The sequence below is a fragment of the Numida meleagris genome, chromosome 4 (assembly GCF_002078875.1).
Source record: "Numida meleagris isolate 19003 breed g44 Domestic line chromosome 4, NumMel1.0, whole genome shotgun sequence".
In the NCBI taxonomy this organism is placed as follows: Eukaryota; Metazoa; Chordata; class Aves; order Galliformes; family Numididae; genus Numida; species Numida meleagris.
Window position 1 is genome coordinate 35,231,476 of NC_034412.1, and position 19,438 is coordinate 35,250,913.

The 19,438-nt window shown below is 38.2% G+C and overlaps 1 protein-coding gene and 1 long non-coding RNA gene across 8 annotated transcripts in view; one reads left to right on the top strand and one right to left on the bottom strand.

Moving 5' to 3' along the window:
* LOC110397751 overlaps positions 1–18,113 on the top strand; it is a 36,496-nt gene extending 18,383 nt beyond the window's left edge. Inside the window, exon 3 of the long non-coding RNA XR_002437956.1 lies at positions 14,087–18,113. This is a non-coding gene — a long non-coding RNA (uncharacterized LOC110397751). The remainder of the gene's footprint in view (positions 1–14,086) is intronic.
* The window catches only part of INPP4B (inositol polyphosphate-4-phosphatase type II B), a gene marked incomplete at its 5' end in the record, with an annotated part of 191,005 nt that overhangs the window by 6,801 nt on the left and 164,766 nt on the right, over positions 1–19,438 (bottom strand). For 3 of the 7 annotated variants that reach the window (XM_021394498.1, XM_021394495.1, XM_021394497.1), the window contains 1 exon segment: positions 9,423–9,543. In XM_021394498.1, the coding sequence (XP_021250173.1) occupies positions 9,423–9,543 (121 nt within the window). 7 annotated transcript variants of the gene reach the window in all.

The window sequence follows — 19,438 nt, forward strand, 5'->3', positions numbered from 1 at the left end:
TTGATGGTAAACTGACTTCTTAAAAAATTTATCAGTGCTGGTGCCTCAGCTTTGAAGTCAACAGCAGTTCGTTTTATTAAAAGGCTCACACCTGCATTACCCTAAGAAATTTACCTTGTACCTTGTTCAGTCAATCCAGCTAGGAACTAATCTGCTTATGATGAAGTTCTACTGAATCTCCACAAGTTGCGCAGCTGATCTCCTACCAGAGCAGCAGGGATAGTTTCAAGTCACCCCCAGTCTTCTATACTGTAGCCTGACTAGCTCCTGTATGAGTAGAATTATACACATTTCAACATCACCTCTTCAGTCCCTCTGAACTTATCTTCATTTGTGTGTGCTCAGGATTCCTGCTCATGAACTTTGGGCAGTAAGAATAACAAGATTTCTATTTTTTTGTTTACTATGAATATTCCAGGATGAAATGATAACTCTCAGTTTTTTTTTGTTTTTTTTCCTGTGTGGACTTAAGAATACATCAGATTGTAACACAGTCCTTTTCCAGAAATGCAAGTCCCACATATGCTGTTTGTCAAGAAAGAAAATACTAGGAGACCATCAAGAGACAGCAGGCCAGTAAAGGTAGTATCACACAACTCCATGAAAACAAGAAGTAAAACAGTAGCAGTCACTTCACCTTAGACAACCAACCTTTCTGACTCGTGTGTTTAAAAGCCATGTTGAGCATGTAGAGCTAGGATAGCAAAAGAGGTGCAAGAACTGCATCTAGAGATGGGATCCTGGGGAATGGGCTGATCATTCCTTATGTATTTTTCCTTTTAGAGAAGCCTTTGAATATAAGCTATTCATTTATTTCTTAGCTTTGAATTTTCAATTTGTATATTACAGCACTAAATAAGACAACCCATACTATTTTAAATAGCGAAATATAAAATATAAATAAAATATAAATATAAATAATATAAATATAAAAATTAAACCTCCTATTGTTTGAGTAGTATCCAGGCAATTACTGGTGTCAGCATGTCTGCTGCTTTTAGTCTATGTTTTCAAGCATTCATCAATGGAACTTGGATAGAATTCACACAGTATTTCAGAGAAAATCCTCTCTGAAACTGTTGAGGAGCAAAGCTACATTTTGCTGACTTCCTCAGTACCGTGGCTTACATTGAAATAAATGCGTTCTGTATCAGACCGCTCTAGTTAACGCTTTTCTCTTAGGGTCCGCCCCTCAGAACTTCCTTTCCCTTCTGCTCACAATGATAATTTTATCATTTGTGATCAGCCACGAGGACTCAGTGTATTTCTCCTCACTAATTTTCTGCTTCATCATGTATTTCTACATATTTCTGAAAACATGCTCTTTGCTATTTTTCCTTTTCCTTTCTTAATCTCTACAGGTATTCTCCAAGTAGGCCTCTTGAACCTTTTACCACTCTTCCTCCTCCCTTTTCCAACTCTTTGAGGTGAGCTTCCTGGTTTAAGCTTTAGCTCAGCACACAGCCTTGTCAATTCCTCCACTGTTTCATATCCTCAGTGCTTTTGAACTGTTCTTTTGGATGTCTTCCATCACAAACTTCATGAGTACCTACAGCAGAGCTGATGCAGAGACTCAACTCCCTTTTCTCTGAGTCCATCTGGGCAGCAGCAGAGACCAGCGTTCAGCAAGTTTGCACATCCATTGCATTTGCCACTGGTTAGGCACTTCTTTCTGGAGAATCTTAGTTTTGCATGCTGATAGTTTATTCTAAGCAGGCTGAGCTAGATGCTTGCAGGGTGCCCGTACAGGGATGCAATCCTCCTGCTTCTGTAGAGTGTCCTGCTCTGTTTTACTCATCTCATTGACAGTGTGACTGTCTTTCATCTACTCTTCTTAAACTCCCATTAGCATCACTGAGATTTATGCAGTTATAATGATGGAAATACAGACAAAAGCCATCTGTTTTATGTTTTTTTTTTTTTTTAGTAGAAAACCCTACTGTACATTTGTTCTTTGATATGTTGAAAAGAATGATCAGTGTCCTTCAACACAGTAAGCCCTCACCCCCAGGAAAACCACTGTTAGCAGCTGATGCACAGGGACTTTGTTCCACAAATTAGTCACATCATTCTATGGGTGACTTGACAAGACATCCTCAAAATAGAGCAAGGGGATTCAACTCCATTTTTAGCTACCTAAGAACAAGGCTGAGAGGAATATCTAAACATGTTTTTAATTTAAGAAGAATATTTCAACACAAACTGGTGTTTTGCTAAGCACTGCTAATACTTTTCAATGGACTGCAGCAACATCCGGCAAACCTTGAAGTGTTCTCCATGGTGACTGAAATATCTCAAGTACAGGAGTCAAGTCAATGAGGGTGGACTCTTTTTGGCGATGAGCAACAGTAGAACAAGGGGCAATGTGCAGAAACTGGAACACAGGAAGTTCCATAATAAGGGAAGGAAGAACTTCACTGGCACAGGAGTGACTTTGATGGAGCACAGGAACAAGCTGCTCAGAGAGGTTGTGTAATCTCCTTCTCTGGAGATATTCAAGACCTGCCTGGACACCTACTTGTGTGACCTTCTGTAGGGAACCTGCTTTAGCAGGGGGTTGGACTTGGAGATCTCAACATGTCCCTTCCAACCCTCACAATTCAGTGATTCTGTGAAGAGAAACAAAGAGGAGACCTACATGAGGCTGCCTGCAGTGGGACAGCACTGCTTCCCCTGGCCCACGAAAATCTGCTGCAAGTTTTACTGCACTGAAAAGCATGCATCCACTTGGTGCAATATCAGCTGGATTTCTTTGGCTTCTGATTGACACAACACAACCAGAGCAGAGTTATATCTGACTCCATTTTGTTGTGAAGGTGTAGCCAATAGCTTTGATGGTCTCTCTGTCACAAAACATATTTTAAGAGCTCTGAAGTTACACCAAAAGTAAAGGAAGAATGCTTCAAAAATATTAAGTTTGTATTGCACACATACACCCCATTTTAAGAGAACTAGTAAAAGCTTCTAAATCCATAACATCTGGAGTCATGAACACATCTCTAACCTAGAGTACAAGTTTTATTCATTTACTTTCAAAATTGTTTATTTGAATCTTACAGCAAAGCACAAATAACATCATGACAGCTGAGGGCGCTCTAAGTTTAATGATGATATAACCATTTCAATCTGCCTTCTTTCTCAGTTGTTGTTTTATCATCTTAAACTCCTATTGGGATAATACTGTATGCCTGTCAAATGAGACAGAGCAAAAAAGCAGATTTTTTCTACTGCCTTTTAATTCAGATGATAAATTGAAGCTGGAAGCAATCTGAGACAATGAAAATTGTGAGAGGAAAAAAAGAAGCCTCTGAGGAGTCCTTCTAAAGTCAAGCACACATATGATGGCACACTCCAGTTCTTCATTACCAATCACAGTGCTTGGCCATTCCTGCACAGTGTTTTTGGTTGAGACATTTTAATACTTTTCAGCTTTGCCTCTCCTGGTAGAACTTTTCCAGTTCCAGCTGTTAATGATACTAGAAATGCTATATTTTCCTACAGCTGTGCTTCAGGTAAAATGGCTTTCTATGCAGCTTTCTATCAACACAAGGATGTGCTAGCAGTGACTTCAGTCTGAATTCACGCCTTATAGCACAAATACTTTGGGGATTTTGCCTTTTTTTCTTTTTCCTCCTTCAAACAGACTGAAGCAAGCAGTTTCTTGGCCTTCTGGGCTTTTCTTGTCAAACACAAGTGCTGACTTAGCAAAATGGCAAATGAGATGCTTCTTTTCAATCCCTTCCAACAATAGCAGCAAAGAGATTTCTTCAAATAGAAGTGACTGCTAGCAGCTCTCGATCTTATACAATTTTGCTAACTTACCTCCTCTTCTTAAGACCATCACAATTCAGAACTTTTAAGGAGGTTCTCTTAAGAGTTTTTCAAACTCCTCTCAAGACTTTTAAACAGAACACTGTCCACTTGCTTCTTTAATTTTTTTTTTAGTTTTTAAATAAGTTGTTGGAGTAAAAGCTACTTAATTTCTGCATTATTTGTGTTACTGTGGTTCACTGAAATGCTCCAGCTGTATTAAGAAAAAGATGTGGTTTCCATGTACAGCACTGCAGTTCTAGGAAGGCAGCCTTAACTTTTTCAAAGTGGGAAGACGGGATCCTTGTGAGCATCTCTTGGCCATGATCAAGATACTGCACTACAACATGTGAAATAATAAAATGTGACTGAGAAGGAAATAAATAGATCTGAGACCTGGTCAAGAGGATTGCTGAATTAGCAGAACTCACGTAAAACTGGGCAAAAACTCTTTATGTTGACAGATAAAGTTGATATAAACCTCCAACAATCTGTCAAAGAATAAAAAATGTTTCCGCACCATTTTAAATGGAAGATGTAGAAAGGGAACCACCAGAAACATTTTCTGCATCAACAACCTTCTCAATATTTTTCTGCTGAGTACTGTTGTCAATAACTTAAATTTTCCTCAAATCTAGATGGTATTAAATCAAGTAAAAAATGCTAGAAATCTATTTTTGCCACTTAGGTGATCCTATAGTTGCTACTCAGATTCAAAACAACTGGCAATACTGAAACTGAATAGCAGTCTCATATCTAAGAATACTGATGAATTCCATCAGTGATTTGGACACAGCTGTTACTAAGCACACAGCAGCAATATAAAATATCTATTACTATGTGCATCAACTCGCCATGCTAAACCTCCCTCGTTTTGTTCTACCTTCCATAAAAGAACAGAACAGAATAAGTCACTTGTAAGGGACATACAAAGATCATCTAGTCCAACGGTGTGACCACTGCAGGGCCAAACAAAAGTGAAAGCATATTGCTCAGGGGCATTGTCCAACTGCTTCTTGACTGCTAACAGGAGTGGGGCATCAGCCGCCTCTTTAGAAAGTCCGTTCCAGTACTTGACCTCCTTCATGGCAAATAAATGTTTCTTAATGTGCAGTTTGAATCTCCCCTGGCACAGCTTTTTGTCATTCTGTACTACAACTTATTTCCCAAGTCTTATCTCTTTTGCCAAGATCCTCTATTTCCCTACTGCTTTCATCTTACCCTTGTTTAATACATTTTATTATATTCTAATAATTATATTGTTTACATATTTAATATATTTATTTTACAATTTCATTATCTCACGTGCTCTCTTTTCCCTTTTCATTTCCTAAATAACATGAGGCTTGTCCACTGAATTTGACGAGGCAGCAGAATCATTTTTTAGTCATAGTAACATGATACTTACATCTTTAAAAATATAGTTAATGCATGGTAATTTGTTTGTTTTGCACTCAGACCTCTAGAACTATGGTTACTTAGTCTTTCCAGAGAAAAAGATTCAATTTTGAGATACCTGTAGAACCAGTAGAGTCCTGGAAGTTCAGCTGTGGTCACAGATTTTAAACAACATTGTGGACAGGCCATAACAATTCAGTAAGAAGCAACAGGTTGATCAGCACACTGTCTTGCATGCAGTTTCCATGCACACAATCACACCCTGCAAAACCCTGTTGTATACGATCACACTGATGAGCATGGATGCTTTGGAAGGGGTGCTGGAAGTCAAAATTCAATTTATCTGATTGCTCTCCTCCATCTGATGGATATATGTTCTCATAAAATCCAACTAACCACGTGTGTCCACATTTCCCACTAGGTTTTATCAGCATAGATGGTTTTGAATTTTGCAAAGCAAGTGAAAGGGCAGTTCTACTGCAGCCAGTAGAACAGCACAACCCACTCCTGTTCTGGAGTATGGAAACATCCTCTCACCATCCTGCTGTGCAACATCCTTCCTGAAGTGACAACGTGGAGTCTTAGAGATTGTAGAAGACAGTCACAATTTATTATCTGTCATCTTCTCTAAATTAAGACAAGTTAATTTTGATATTAAACTTGGGAAAATACCCATGTATTAAAAAAAAAAAAGTGCTCATCTATTCTTTGGTAGTGTGCATCAAAGCACCATTTGTTGGTTCACATGGCTACAGTTTAATATCACAACCAGTTCCTGAGGTAGGTATTTCGTCATTTAACAAACTTAGAGATACAGCACTTTAAACCTGCCCTCAACAGTTCCATGAAACTAAAGTTGAATGGCAAAACCAAGTTCACTTTATACTGCCTGTGTTCCCTTCCCGGCCAAAAGAGATCACTGACTGCTGCCTGTCATGTGGGAACAGTCCTTTGGTTGTGCCAATCCCAAAACTGCCTAAGAGAAAGCTGGTCTCTGCTGGCCAGAATTGTGCCAAAAAACATTTAATAACTTTACTGTATAATGTAACTAAGATCAAGTCCTGCAAACATTCACCAGTGGTTTGTAATTTGCAAGTATGGACAGAGGCTTCAAGCCCTGCAAAGCCATGCTGGTACCTCGTGAGAGATTAGTTTCAGAACTGAAAGAGTTTGCAAGAGAGATTCTTTACCTGTCAAGACAGCTGAGTAGTTTATGAAACATGATTTTCACCTATTATTATACTTCAAGTAAAGGATTTGCTGTTTGATCCTACTATTTACCAATACTGATGTGCAGTATAACACATCAGTTCTACAGAAGTTTCTCTTTTTATTCCTTCCCAAAATATGATTCTAATAATCTTCCCATACACTCTTCTATAAAATACTAGGATTACTGATAAGCAAAATTCTCAGGATAAAATTCCAAAGTCTTTCCTGATGAACTTATCTCACAAAGTTTGAAGTTCAAGCCAAAGTTCAAACAATATTAAAGCAAACATGATCTATATCCTAGTGCAGGAACAAAGCAATCAAAGAGAAACAAAAAGCCAACCCCCAGATCAAATCTCAGGTTTCATAGTGATCTGAAAATGTGGGAAGTGATGATGATGATGATGACGTCCTTCAAATAAGTTCTGGACATACAGATGTTTCCCTTCCAAAAAGTTACGGCACTGGTATTACCGGCTATTGAGTCACAATTCTTTCCAGTATGTTTATGTCACAGTAGGAGAATTCTACCAGGGATGTGATTATACATTTAGCTCAAAGAACATTGTCAAACTTAAACCCGTGATCAGTCCTCTCTCACACATCACTAATTGGGTCTTAAATACTACTTGCTGATCGTGAAAAATCTTCATGAATCATCCCTGATCTTTTGGCAAATATTTTTTAGCCATTTTTTCCCCATGGTGAAGAAAAGTGGCAAAGCTGATTTAAGAGACAGAAGAGGCTTGCTGGACAACTGAACAGCCATTCATGAAGAATGGCGCTAAAATCAGACACTAATTTATATATGTTCAAATCTATGGGTAGGATGACAAAATTAAGGTCAGAGAGAACTGCTGGTGTAAGGCAAGGATCAATTATTCTATGTTGCTTTTGGAACTCCGGTCACTTCAAGTAAGCAAAGTGTTGAACACTAATAGGTGTAAATTTGAATGTTCTTTGTGTTTTATATGTGCAAATTCAGACTGATGTACAAAAAAGGGAAATGTCACTGCTTCTGATTAGTGACAGCAATTCATACAATCTTTCATGGGAATGAAACAATGTGTAAGTCATAAGGTAAATCATAAGAAACATCTAACAACTGCTTTTCCATCTCAAGGAAATAGCAGATGTTTTCTACCAACATACTGATAATGGTGCTTTTTTAAAACACGTTGTTATGTTTAAGAGCTGATCTGCTCTGATCACAGCCCTTCTGTGAGTGCTAGTACCAAACATGCCAAAGGGCTGTGTTAGTGCACAGAGAGTTAGTGCACATGGAGATCTGTCAAGTTTAAAAGTGTACCTACGCCCGATTTCAGTCAGTGCACAAGTGCTGGTACCAGCAGCACTACATGCAGCAAACAAAATCCTACTTAGGCTGTCAACCATAAACCAGCTACACCAAAATGTGAAGGCTGGGATGCAGACTCTAGTAATTTGGAAATGCCACCCCAACCATCCTACCAAATAAGCCACCTTCTCTTTTCTTTAGCAGGCTGATTATAAAACACAAGCAACGCACTGAATGCTAAGTGCAAAGCTTTTTTGGTCTACTTGCTTCAGAACAATCAACAGGGCAGGACTGAAATCCCCCTGAAGTGAGAACTGAAAAGTGTTTGTTATTCCTTCTGGTAATAGGCAATATGTAAAGAGTTTAAAAACAAAACTTTTCCCCTGGAAATTCAGAAAGTTGGTAAGACTTCTCTGGTTTTGTTTTTCTTTTTCTTTTTTTTTTTTTCTTAACATTGCTTAGAGGACTGCAAAAAATGTTTTGGAGCCTCTTCTCAGAAGGAAGTATTTTTCTTTCCAACTAGCAAGGAAGAGACTGAATTTGAAATAAATTTTAAATAATCTATTTATACACATTTTAGAAATCTTTTCTCTTTGTTTGTTGGCACTACTCACACCCAAAATTCCATGATGAGTTCTGCTGCAGCTTCTCAGTAAGTTTCAAACACACTCTTACAGCTCAATTCATCCTCATATTAAAAAGTTAGCATTAGCATAGACCATCATTTTCAAAGCAAAAATAGCACCATACTGATGGGGAGAGAGAAGAGATGAAAACCCACACAGTTTTGCTTCTATAATTTCCAGGAAAAATGACCTTTTAAAAATTTCTGATAACAATGGTGAAAAGAAGCAGTGTATTTACTTTTTGTACTCATAAGCTTTTGCAAGCAGCAGGCAGTAAATAAATCAATTATAAGACAAGGACAAATGTCTTCCTCTTTACAATAATGCTGCCTTTCCTTATGGTTACAAATGAAATCAAGGACATGGTTCAGCTAGGTGCAGCCACAGTAATACACAGTTAGCAAAAGATCAAAGATGCAGCTCACAGGGTATGCTCTACAAACTACATTCAGGACTCTCTTAACAGAAAAAGAAGAGTTAGTTACCCTAGAAGTTTCACTTAATTTTGAAGTAAGTCACCAACAGATTAAAACAAAACAAAACCAAAAAAAAAAAGCCAGTTTACATCTTGATCTGGATTAAACTATCAAATATCCTTACTTTTTTTTCTTTTCTACTGCAGATTATATTCTCCCAAACACACAATCAGATTTGTAGCAAGGTTAAACTCCCACCAGTCATCACTACAACCCCTTGGGAACCGCAGCTTGTGAAATGCTGCAGAAATCTGGCAATTCCTGCAACTGTGGAGTCTCTGATAGAGATATGCAAAGAATGACTGTTCCCCAGCATGTTTGCAGCAAGCTGAAAGTGGAAGAATGCAAAGCAGTAGAGTAGCGAGACATTCCTGCTAATTTTGGTGATTGTCATCACTTACAAATAAGCAGGATGTGTACTATTTGAAAAATACCTATAATTGAGGAAAAAAGAGTGATTTTACTAAGAAAATTCTAAAGCATGTAACAAAATTGGAATCATCCAAGATTCTGTAGAAAACTTATCCACCTATCATCTAACACTATTTTATTATGAAGAAGAAGCGAGCCAGCAGTAGCATTTGAGCATTTCATCCCTTGTACCTCAGGAAGTAAAAAGTAAGCTAGTGGGAAGGTATAAATCTTCTCTCCCTGTGATGGTGCATAGTTATCTCCAGTCTCCAGTGCATTTTTCCGCTGTTGTGTAAGCTGGTTATTTTGTAGGCTGGAAGGAAAACAGTTTAAGAAACGTTTCAGAGAGACACCATCACATGATGCTCCCGGTTTAGATAAACACTGCACCAATTTTCCAGATAACTGTCATTTGAAGTATCTTGTGCTCCTAAAGCCCAGCACTGCCCGAGATCGTGCTGGAGGCAATTCCAGCATCTCCTGTTTTACACTCTGCTTATGTGAACGCAGTTCCCAACCTACTCAGGTCTGAGAGACATTAACCCAGGTATTGCCTGTGTTTCTGGTCACGGTTTTCAAGTATTTGCCCTGAACAACTGTAATCCACAGGTGAGGTGGTTAAACAAACTGCACTGCGGACCAAAAGCATATGGGTTGCTAATTAGAAACACTTTATTTCCCTAAACGCACCTGACAAGGGCAGGCCTTAAGAAATTCTGCTTCCCTTTTAATGTGCAATAAATACTAATGCTCTTCAGACTTCTTAGAACTTGCCGCACATGAACCTTCCTGGGAACACCATGTCCCTCCTGAGCTCTGAGGGCTGTGCCAGCTCTCACAGACCCCTCAGGTGCCTGCTCATGGTCACAGAACCAAGGAAAAGTGCATCCCTGCTCTGATCTGAGCAGGATGCTGCTCTCCTCATCTTTGGGTTGTACTGGTGTCTGCTGCACAGCACACACAGGCTTCTTGTAACTGACCAAACTCCCTCTATTGCATGCATCCACTGCGTTGGTGAATACACAGCAGAGACCAAGACTTTTAAACTGCTTAAATCGTCTTCTGCCATGAACACAAATATACATGGACAGATACACTAGGGTCTTTAAAAATATATATAATAATCTGAACTATTCCCACAGTTTTACTCTCAATTACCTTTTACCAAAAGCTAAATCAGCTTCCTATCATCTTACCAGAATGCAGCTGACACATGGAAAGTGTGCCAGAATCACGCTCCTTTTATTTTACTAGTATTTCATTCCGTGTTAGTTAAAAAATAAATTCTGCAATGTGCTATTAATGCGCTGCCACTGACAGCTTAAATACAGTCAATAAAACACAAAAGCTGCAATTAAACAATGAAAGTAATTTTTAGAAATTATTGCTGACTAGCTACGGGCATTACTTGTTATAATTAATATATATAGGGGCAGGGTTGGCTTTTGCACTGTTTATCTATCACTAGATTAATGACATCCTTCTCACTCTGTTACAGCATGGTTAAAGCAAACCATTAGCAAAAATGCTCTAACCTGGTTTTGTTCTTTGCATGAATATTTAAGGGCAGCAGATAGATGATACCAAGAAAGCTAAAGGCATGTGAGTGCAGGCCAGCAATTGCACTTGTCAGACAAGTCCATATATCAATGCAAAGTATTTTGCTGCATAAAATAATACATGACATTTTCCCAAGTATGGTTAATAGAAATGAAATACATGTAGAATGCTGTAAAAAAAATTAAACATGATAATGTATGCAAAGATGAAATTACTCTCAACTAATGGAAATTTCAGTGGTAAAAATGACAGTTTTCAGTTGGCTCTATAATGTTCTTTTGCATTCAGGATAATTAACAGTTGAAGAAGTAACAGACAACCTGAGGGCAAGGCAAGAGTAAGCTACCAAACATTTGTTTCCGTAAAGTGGAGATATTTTATTCACAAAGCTTTCTCCCTCTCTTTCCTTCATCTTTCCTGATGATTAGCAGAGTATTTTTTCTAAGGAATAGTAGCTATAATGCTTTCAGAAGTAAACACAACAAATCACCTTCGTAGGGAAATTAGAACATCACTCACTGAAACACAGAATAGTGTTTTGAAAAAAAGTTTGATAGATTTATCTACTTATAATATGTAAGTATTTGCAGAATTCATAGTGTTCCAAAAATGATTTAAGCTACAGTAACTTTGTGTGTGGGAGAGCTGTCAAATTTTCAAGTTAGCTCCCAACACATATGAGGAGCAATTTAGGATAACAGTATTTCAAGTTCATTGCTATTGTTGCCTATGTAAACAAGGAAACTTAGAAAGAAGAAAAGAAGTTAAATGGAAAAAAAAGAAAAAAAGGAGGACCTTTACCCCCAAAACAGCAAAGCATGAAATAGGTATTTTATCATAGGAAATAAATAGACAAACAAAGGAAGCAGCCTGAATAGTGCAGTGGGTGCCAGTTAAACAGCAATTAAAAAAAAAAAAAGGGGGGCACCACTAAAGTAACTTTCCTGTTTTCCTTGAGCCCACTATGAATGCATTAGTGTATCATGCTGGATATACATTTAAACCATAATGGGTAGAGTGATGATGCCAGAAAAATTTCTCCAATTTTTTGCCCTCCTCACTCTGTTTTACTTTCAGTTGCTTTGAAAGATAACTACACTGTGCACTAAAGCAAATCCTTTAAAAGGCAGCACGTTGTGTACTCCCTGACATGCAATACCAAGTATTTAAGTGCCAGAATTAGCAGCCCAGGCTTCCCATATGTGTACAGAGCATCCCCAGGATGAGCCAGAGTCCCCAGGTGAGGTAGTTACGTGTTCTCCAGGGTGTGTACTGGGGACTTGAATTCTTAATCTAGATATTCATATGATAGTTACCTGTCATTTCACAGCAGAAACAGCTTGACTGTGAGTGTTTTCAGAGTTCAAAGACCACTGTAAAAGATTTCCCCAATGGCTAATTGCCCACTTAGCCACTCCCCACCTTTACAGAGGTTTTTTTTTTTTTTCTTCATCTTCAACCCTTGCATAGGGCTACCACTGCAAAACTCACGAAATGAATGATGGAAGCCTCAGCTTTCCTTTCCAGCACCATAAATTATGTTGAACATGATGCCTAACAGCGTAAGCTTTCAAGCTCACTTGACTACAGACTATTTTTAAAGCAGTCTAGAGTTTTTCTGTAGTGTGAATAAAAGAAAAAAAAAAAGATTTATGAGCAAGCAATTAACTGTTTTGGGCTATGTTACAATGTGGTACAGATCATTAAGCTCTGCAACAAGACTATTTCTCTTTTAGCATTCCACAGCCAACGAAGTATGGATAGCAAGTTTTTATTTTTGCTATAAAATATCATTTGACTTTTCCTCTCCATTGCAATGCATATTTCATTTAATAAACTTTATAATAAAAAATTACTAAAACCACTGCTCTATTCAAGGATTACAATTCAGATGGGGTTCATTCAGTTTCATTAGTTTTAGCTTCTGTGTTTCAAGTTGCTGATTACTTCAAAAGTAGCTACTGAGGTAATATACTGCATCATTTACAAAGGAAATTGGATGCTTAATGCATTTTGTAGTGCAATGGGAACAAAGTGGTAGTATTTGCAAAAAGAAGCCCACTGTAATACCAGGTACTGATCCTGTCTGGGAAAAGGTCTTTGACATCTCACTAGCCAACGTGGACTCCTTATTCAATATGGCTAAGTATTGCCACACAACTGAAGGCCAAATTTGGGAAAGGTTTGTACCTCTTCTGTGGAAAGTTAAATGCACAGGGAAAGGATGCTTTTCAGTTTAACTAATTGCACAGATCACTCGTTGAGAACAGACTTGCCCAGGAAGACCGATCACAGCATCATGAAGGTCTGCATTCCCTTCTGTTCCTGTGGTATGGCCTGCATTGTTGCCTGGAGAGAGGGGAAAGGATAGGCCACAGCAGAGACCTTGCCCCGAGGGTCTACTTCTAGCCAGTATTTGTTGGTGGTGTTCCTTTGACTTTGCTAGAGCCATGTCAGTTTATTTCAGGGGGAAGATGTGTGTCAGTAAGTGCATGATGTGTGTGGCACAAGCCAGTATGTCAGAAAAGGCACTCATGACCAAATGAAAACAATTTAAAGGAGACAGTGGCAGTTATCACCACAGCATCCACTGGGCTGCACAGCTGGGACTGTGCAACACCTGTCTGAATTTTGTTTTCCAAATGCTTTTAATTGGTTTGATAATTCTCTGCTTTAGAGGGTCACTCTGCCTAACTCACCATTTCCTAGAATTATTACATTAGTCACAATGCTTTTATTCTTCTGTTTTTTTTTTTAATCTAGGTAGATCTCATTCAAAGCTATTCACACAGCCGAATTCCAAATGTTTTTATTACATTTACTGTAACAAGAGGCTAAAGCAGAAAATGTCAGTTTTTAAACTGCTTCAGACACAGTCATAGACCAGCCCTGTGCCTCAGAAATACCTGTACTGTGTCCGAGCACAGTATAAGCATGCAGGAGAGAATGAAAATGTTGACTTAATTATCACCTAATTTCAAGTTTTAACTTGGAATTAAACTTAAATCAAGACTGAAATGAATTTTGTTATCCTAATTGTGCTGCACATACAATGATTCTTTCTGACAGCAGGAAGAATGATTGCCTTTGGGACTGAAAACAGAATTTCGGATACAACTGTCACAAAGTAATTTCAAAAAAATCAGCTAAGACTACAAATATGATTACGGACAGCTGTGCTGTGTGTTTGCTCAGCACCCTCTTACCAACAAATACCTGTTGTCTGAAAGTGGGAAAAACTTCTGAGTTGAAAACTGCTTGAATATGGAAGTTTCATTATCCTCTTTGTGTTTCAGCACCAAGAACAATAGCCACATCACATCAAAGTATGAAAAGACTGAATTTTCCCAGCACTTCTGCTTCAGCAAAAACTTCATCTACAAACAAGCATTTGCACCTGAAGATGGTAAAGTTGTGGAGCCACATAACACAAAGTCTGTTAGCTAAGTTTTAATTGCCAGACAAGGCATGCAAAACAATCAGAAGCCACAGTGACAGAAAAAAAGTTCTCAAAAAATTGTTTCTTGAATGTACTAATATTTGTAAAGTTTCTAAGTCATGTTTGAAAATACATTGTCACATAACAATGCAGCAAATAGTGACAAAATAAAATGCACTGCTTCCTACATTTTCTTTGAATGATTGTGGGTATGTGTTAAATGCTGTACTGTACAGACTGCCATATTTAGGAAGCAAAACTCTGTTGTATGCAGTGTTAACTTCTTAAGCACCATGAAAATGTGATTTCAATCCTCTTCAACCAAAAAAACGTACCCATTTTTAATCTACCTTACCACACTAGCAGTAGCTAAATGGGTGGAGCAGCTGAGAATATATTACAAACTGTTAAGAATAAGGCATTAGGAAGTGTCACTCATCCTTCAGGAAACAAATCTACATTGCATCTTTTTGGTTTTAAACTCTTCAACTAGAGAGAAGAAATCTTAAAGATATCTAGCAACACAAATAAATAGCACCATGGAATTAGGCTAAAGTGTATTCTAAGTGCATTCTGATTACAAGAAAAGGTGAAACAGCAAGCATTGAACATGTCAAAGACTTAAAAACCTCCCAAATAAGTATTTAAAACTGTTATAACCAACTTAATCAAAATAGACCCTTCTAGAATTCCAGAACCAATTATTGGATTGTTGAGACTGAATCGTTATGGTAGTTGTTCATTTCTAAATGCACTGTGATGCTACTTTGATCATTTCAAACCAGCCAAAGATGCTTTTGACATAGTGTCAGTTTATCTATTTTTATTAGTGTTCAATGTAACTCAATTTTACTACATGAAGTAAACTTGGAAAATAGATCATGTCATTCTTGATTAAACTAAGTGCATAGCAACAGCAACAACAAACAAAAAAACAACCCCAAGCCAACGCAGGCTAAAAACATTGATTTTCTTTTCGTGTCTCAAATGCATTATGATAAAAACTACACAACTACCTATTGTGAATATTTGGAGGTTCCCATCTTAAGCTTGTAGGAACAAGAGCAGGTGGTGCATTGGAAGTTCCCGAGCAAAACCTTTCTGCTGCTGATTACTTCGTATTTTGTAGATGTGCCACTGTCAACAGTTACAAATGAGTTACAAATGGATTTAAATCAAAATCAGAAACTTGAAATGGTGATTTTTGCAAAACGCATATGAAGCAAAATATGATTTTGACAGGAATGATGTATTTCCATTGGACCTGCCAGCTTAATCCAAACATAAACTGGTCATCAGATGATCTCAGGACAAGATCTTTCTTGTAGATGTGACCAGATTGCTCCTTAATCCATTCTTTTTAAAAAATCTAAACAGGTTCTTCAAATCTGACTGTTCACTGGGGAGGGCTTGCGGCTGATCAGATGATGTTGTATTTAAAAACAAAACGAGGTGCAGGTCACTGCTTTGCTTCTGGTAACAATTAACTGTTGCCTTTTTAGACTCTGTTGCTACAGAAGTAAAGGTCACATGTTGTTCTGGGTGTGAGGGGAAGGATTGCAGCTGCCTTTGGGCATGTTGGCTGAGGTTGGGTGAAGTCAGAGAAGGGGTAATAAACTTCAAAGCTGATTACGTTCTCACCACTGTTAGGAACAAGCAGTTCTCACCAATGTCTCACAGCCAAGTTGCAGAGACACTCTCAAACAGGTAGGCTGTGGCATGAGTTTGAAGCTGCTTGTAAATCTGAAAACCCTTATGATGAATGAGAGGGGCAGAAAGTTGAGATTCTTTATAGATGTGGAAAAGCTGCAGTTGGGCCCCAGATGCTTGTTCCCCAAGAAAGTCTAAAAACCAGGAAAAAATACAGAAAACTAATCCTCCTAACAAGAGATAGAAATTGGATCCCGTACTCCTTCAGTGAGCTAACTACATCATACAGCAAGCTTGATTTAGTCCCGCCTATAATGGTTTTCATATTAAAATTACAGATGTTGGTAATAATTTCCAAGTCATCAAAGTACCCTCACGTGTGCTATTTTCTTCAACAAATATAACAGACTACAAATAACTGATTCAACAAAGAATAGTGATACTCCTCATACCACAATATTATGAAATCTTTTCTACAAGGACAAGTGAAGCTTTGGAGTACCACTGACAGGTGGATCTATTTCGTGCCTCATTAACAGTAATCTAACTAGCGTGTTGGGTTCTACGCTGTAAATAGCTCCCCCACTGTTGCAGGGACCAGTGGCTTCCTCCCCACCCTCTGATCTCCCCCAGTCTTCCTATTCCTCCAGATTACAGTTGACATTTAAACTATAAAAAAAATGCAAGTTCTCCTGCTTGTCTCTTAAATTTATCTCTGAATGATCCAGAACACAGAATAGCAATATAATACTGCTGGCTCTGGTATTTGATCATGTTCCAGATAACTACCAAGAATGTCATGGAAATAGGAAATCCCTAGGTAAATATAGTCCACATGGGAACTAACTTCTTTGGTCATTCCAGTGCAAACAGTTACTGGGACTTCTGCTGCAAGGAAACACTGTAAGACTTGCTGCTGCTAGGTCTGCCAGTGGCTGCTGTAATGACAGCTTGTTCACAAAAGGCCACACAGCAACTCACAGCTGCTACAGAAAGTAACAAGAAATCATCACTAAAACTCACTCCCAAACTGAGTATGGCTACTGTCAAAGGAGTTAATAAATACATAAATAAATCACAAAAAAGGTAAGAGTGCTGGAGAGAAAGAAGCAGGAAGTACAGCAAAGACCAAAGGGAAAAAAAAGCAGGAAGCTTATGGAAGAAAACTGGAACAGAGATGCTGGATGAGACAGATGATTATCTGAGTGAGGAGTATTCCTAGAGAAACTGAGTTGGAAAAGGCATTACAAGAGTCTAAAATGAGAGTAAAAATAGACCTAAATATGTTTGTTAACTACTTTCTGCGTAAGCCAGATAGAGTTGCAGACTGACACTGCATCATATTTCTCCCATAGAAAAGCAATCTTCTCTTTCAAAGCATCCTTTCTATAACAGCAGCTAGTCACTGCTCTTTCCTGCATCTCCTCCAACTTCTCCACAATCTGCACTGGCTAGTGCTGCAGGAAGTTACCAGCTCTCCCTGCCCATATTATATTATTTTGAGAAGAATGTAGTTTCAGAGACGGATACATTATTGAAGAGATCGGATTCATGACAATTTTAACCAGCTATTGTATGCTATTACTACCCACTTATTCTCCTCATTTCCTGCTCCTTTCTTATCTAAATTTTAGGCTTGGCAGTGCTGCTTTTCCTGAGAGCTTTAGCTGTACATGGCCAAAGCTAGGGTAATTCAGCTGTGGCTCATGGAGATTTAACAGGTAGTAAATATGCATGCAGGATTTCTCCTATGCAATCCCTCTGAAAATCTTAACAGAAATGACACATAATAGGAAAAAAAAAATCTATTTTCTGATTGCAGGTAAGACCAAGACTTTCACAGAACTTCCAAATAAGAAACAGCATAATCACTAAAGCACAGTACTAAATGAGAAAGCAAATTTTTTTGATATCGCTTTTTAGACTTCCTTTTAATTGAATATTGAGTCATCAGAGTGTGCACCTGGTAATTAATTTTGCACCTTTTCCACTATCTGTGCTGAGTAAGTAAAATCTCTCAGAAAGAAGGCATAGCTCAATTCCCCACACTCTCATTTGGGTCAATATATGCTAAATACTAATATTGGCTAGGTAAGAGAACATTTACTATGTCAGTATCTCAGTGAGAAAAAAAAGTACAAATTAGAGCAGGACAACTCAAACTAGGTCGAGTTTTGATTGGAATTCCATGAAAACTTTAGAGAAAGGCATCATGTGTGCACTTAGTCAAGGGCCAAGGACTCCCACGAAGCAAAAACCAAACACAGCCAAACATTTTCTTTTTCAGAGGAAAAATAACTGTGTTTTTTTTTTTACCTGTAACATACTGCAGCTGATATATTCATATGTTTTGCTACTTGGTAGTTAAAATATACTTTCAGGATCTGAGTCTTCCTGAAGTAACCCACCCTTCTCTATGTTATCAGTGAAGTAGGTGCATCTCATCTACTCACCCAACTACCTCTGGTGTCAAAATTTACAGACAATGTGCATTGCTGTTGGTATGACCTTCTCTCCCTGGTCTGATAGGACACATGCTTTCTCTTCTGCGTAACCACTCATGCGCTCCATCTACTACTACAAGCTCACAGGGAACAAGTGAAGGCCAGGAAATAGGAGAAAAGTCAAGAAAGGTCTGCATATGGAATCCAGCGTCTCACTCTGTCACTCTGCTCCTGGTTCCTAGGTTGTAGGAATCACAATACTGTATTGTTTACTGTAGGCCTTTCCATTGAAGAGGTCCTTCTGCTTGAACTTCCATCTAGATTATCTTTGGGCGATTAAAGAGCTACAATTATAGCGTTAAAACCATCCCTCCTCAACTTATACATCTTTAAGATGATCTTTAAGAAAAGACGCCCTCAAACATCTGTTTTACAAGACGAGATTTGCTCCATAATTAGGCCATCAAAAGTCTGTGCCTTGTTGCCCAGACCATTCATTCTTTATACTTGTATTTCAGTCAGATTTTTGATATGCCATTTATCCAAAATCATCTGAAATATCCTTGACTGGCGTTTCAGATGAAAACTGTGTCTTACATTGAGAGAAATTTTGTATTCAGTGTCTGAAGTATATGACAGGTATTGTGCCCTACTAAGAATCATGACAAGGCTGAAAGCCTCGAAGCTTCACTGTACATAGTGGATTTGTCATGTCATTTGCTTATTTTTGAGGCTTTATTGGAAACATGTTCAAAAACCAGAAGATTCTGAGGTTACATCTACCCAAGGACTTCAATAGAGGCCCTGCCACCAAATCATTAAAATATAACATGTTCAGAAAAGAAAATTGAAAGAGTTTTACAAAACTGCTTTATAATGTGCTGCCTACTAGTGTCCAAGGTCCCTTAAGCAGTGGCCAGCTTTGAGGAATGAAAGTGCTCAGGCAAATCAGTTTTGTCTCTTTGCTCTGTCTGGGAATACAGTTGATGTTGAATGATAGGAAATATCTGTGCATACAATGGAGTATGGTGAATACAAAAGTATGAAATCAATATTGACTGCAAAAAACGGTGATTTGAAAGTGGTAGTAATATTGGAAAAATTATTTCAATATT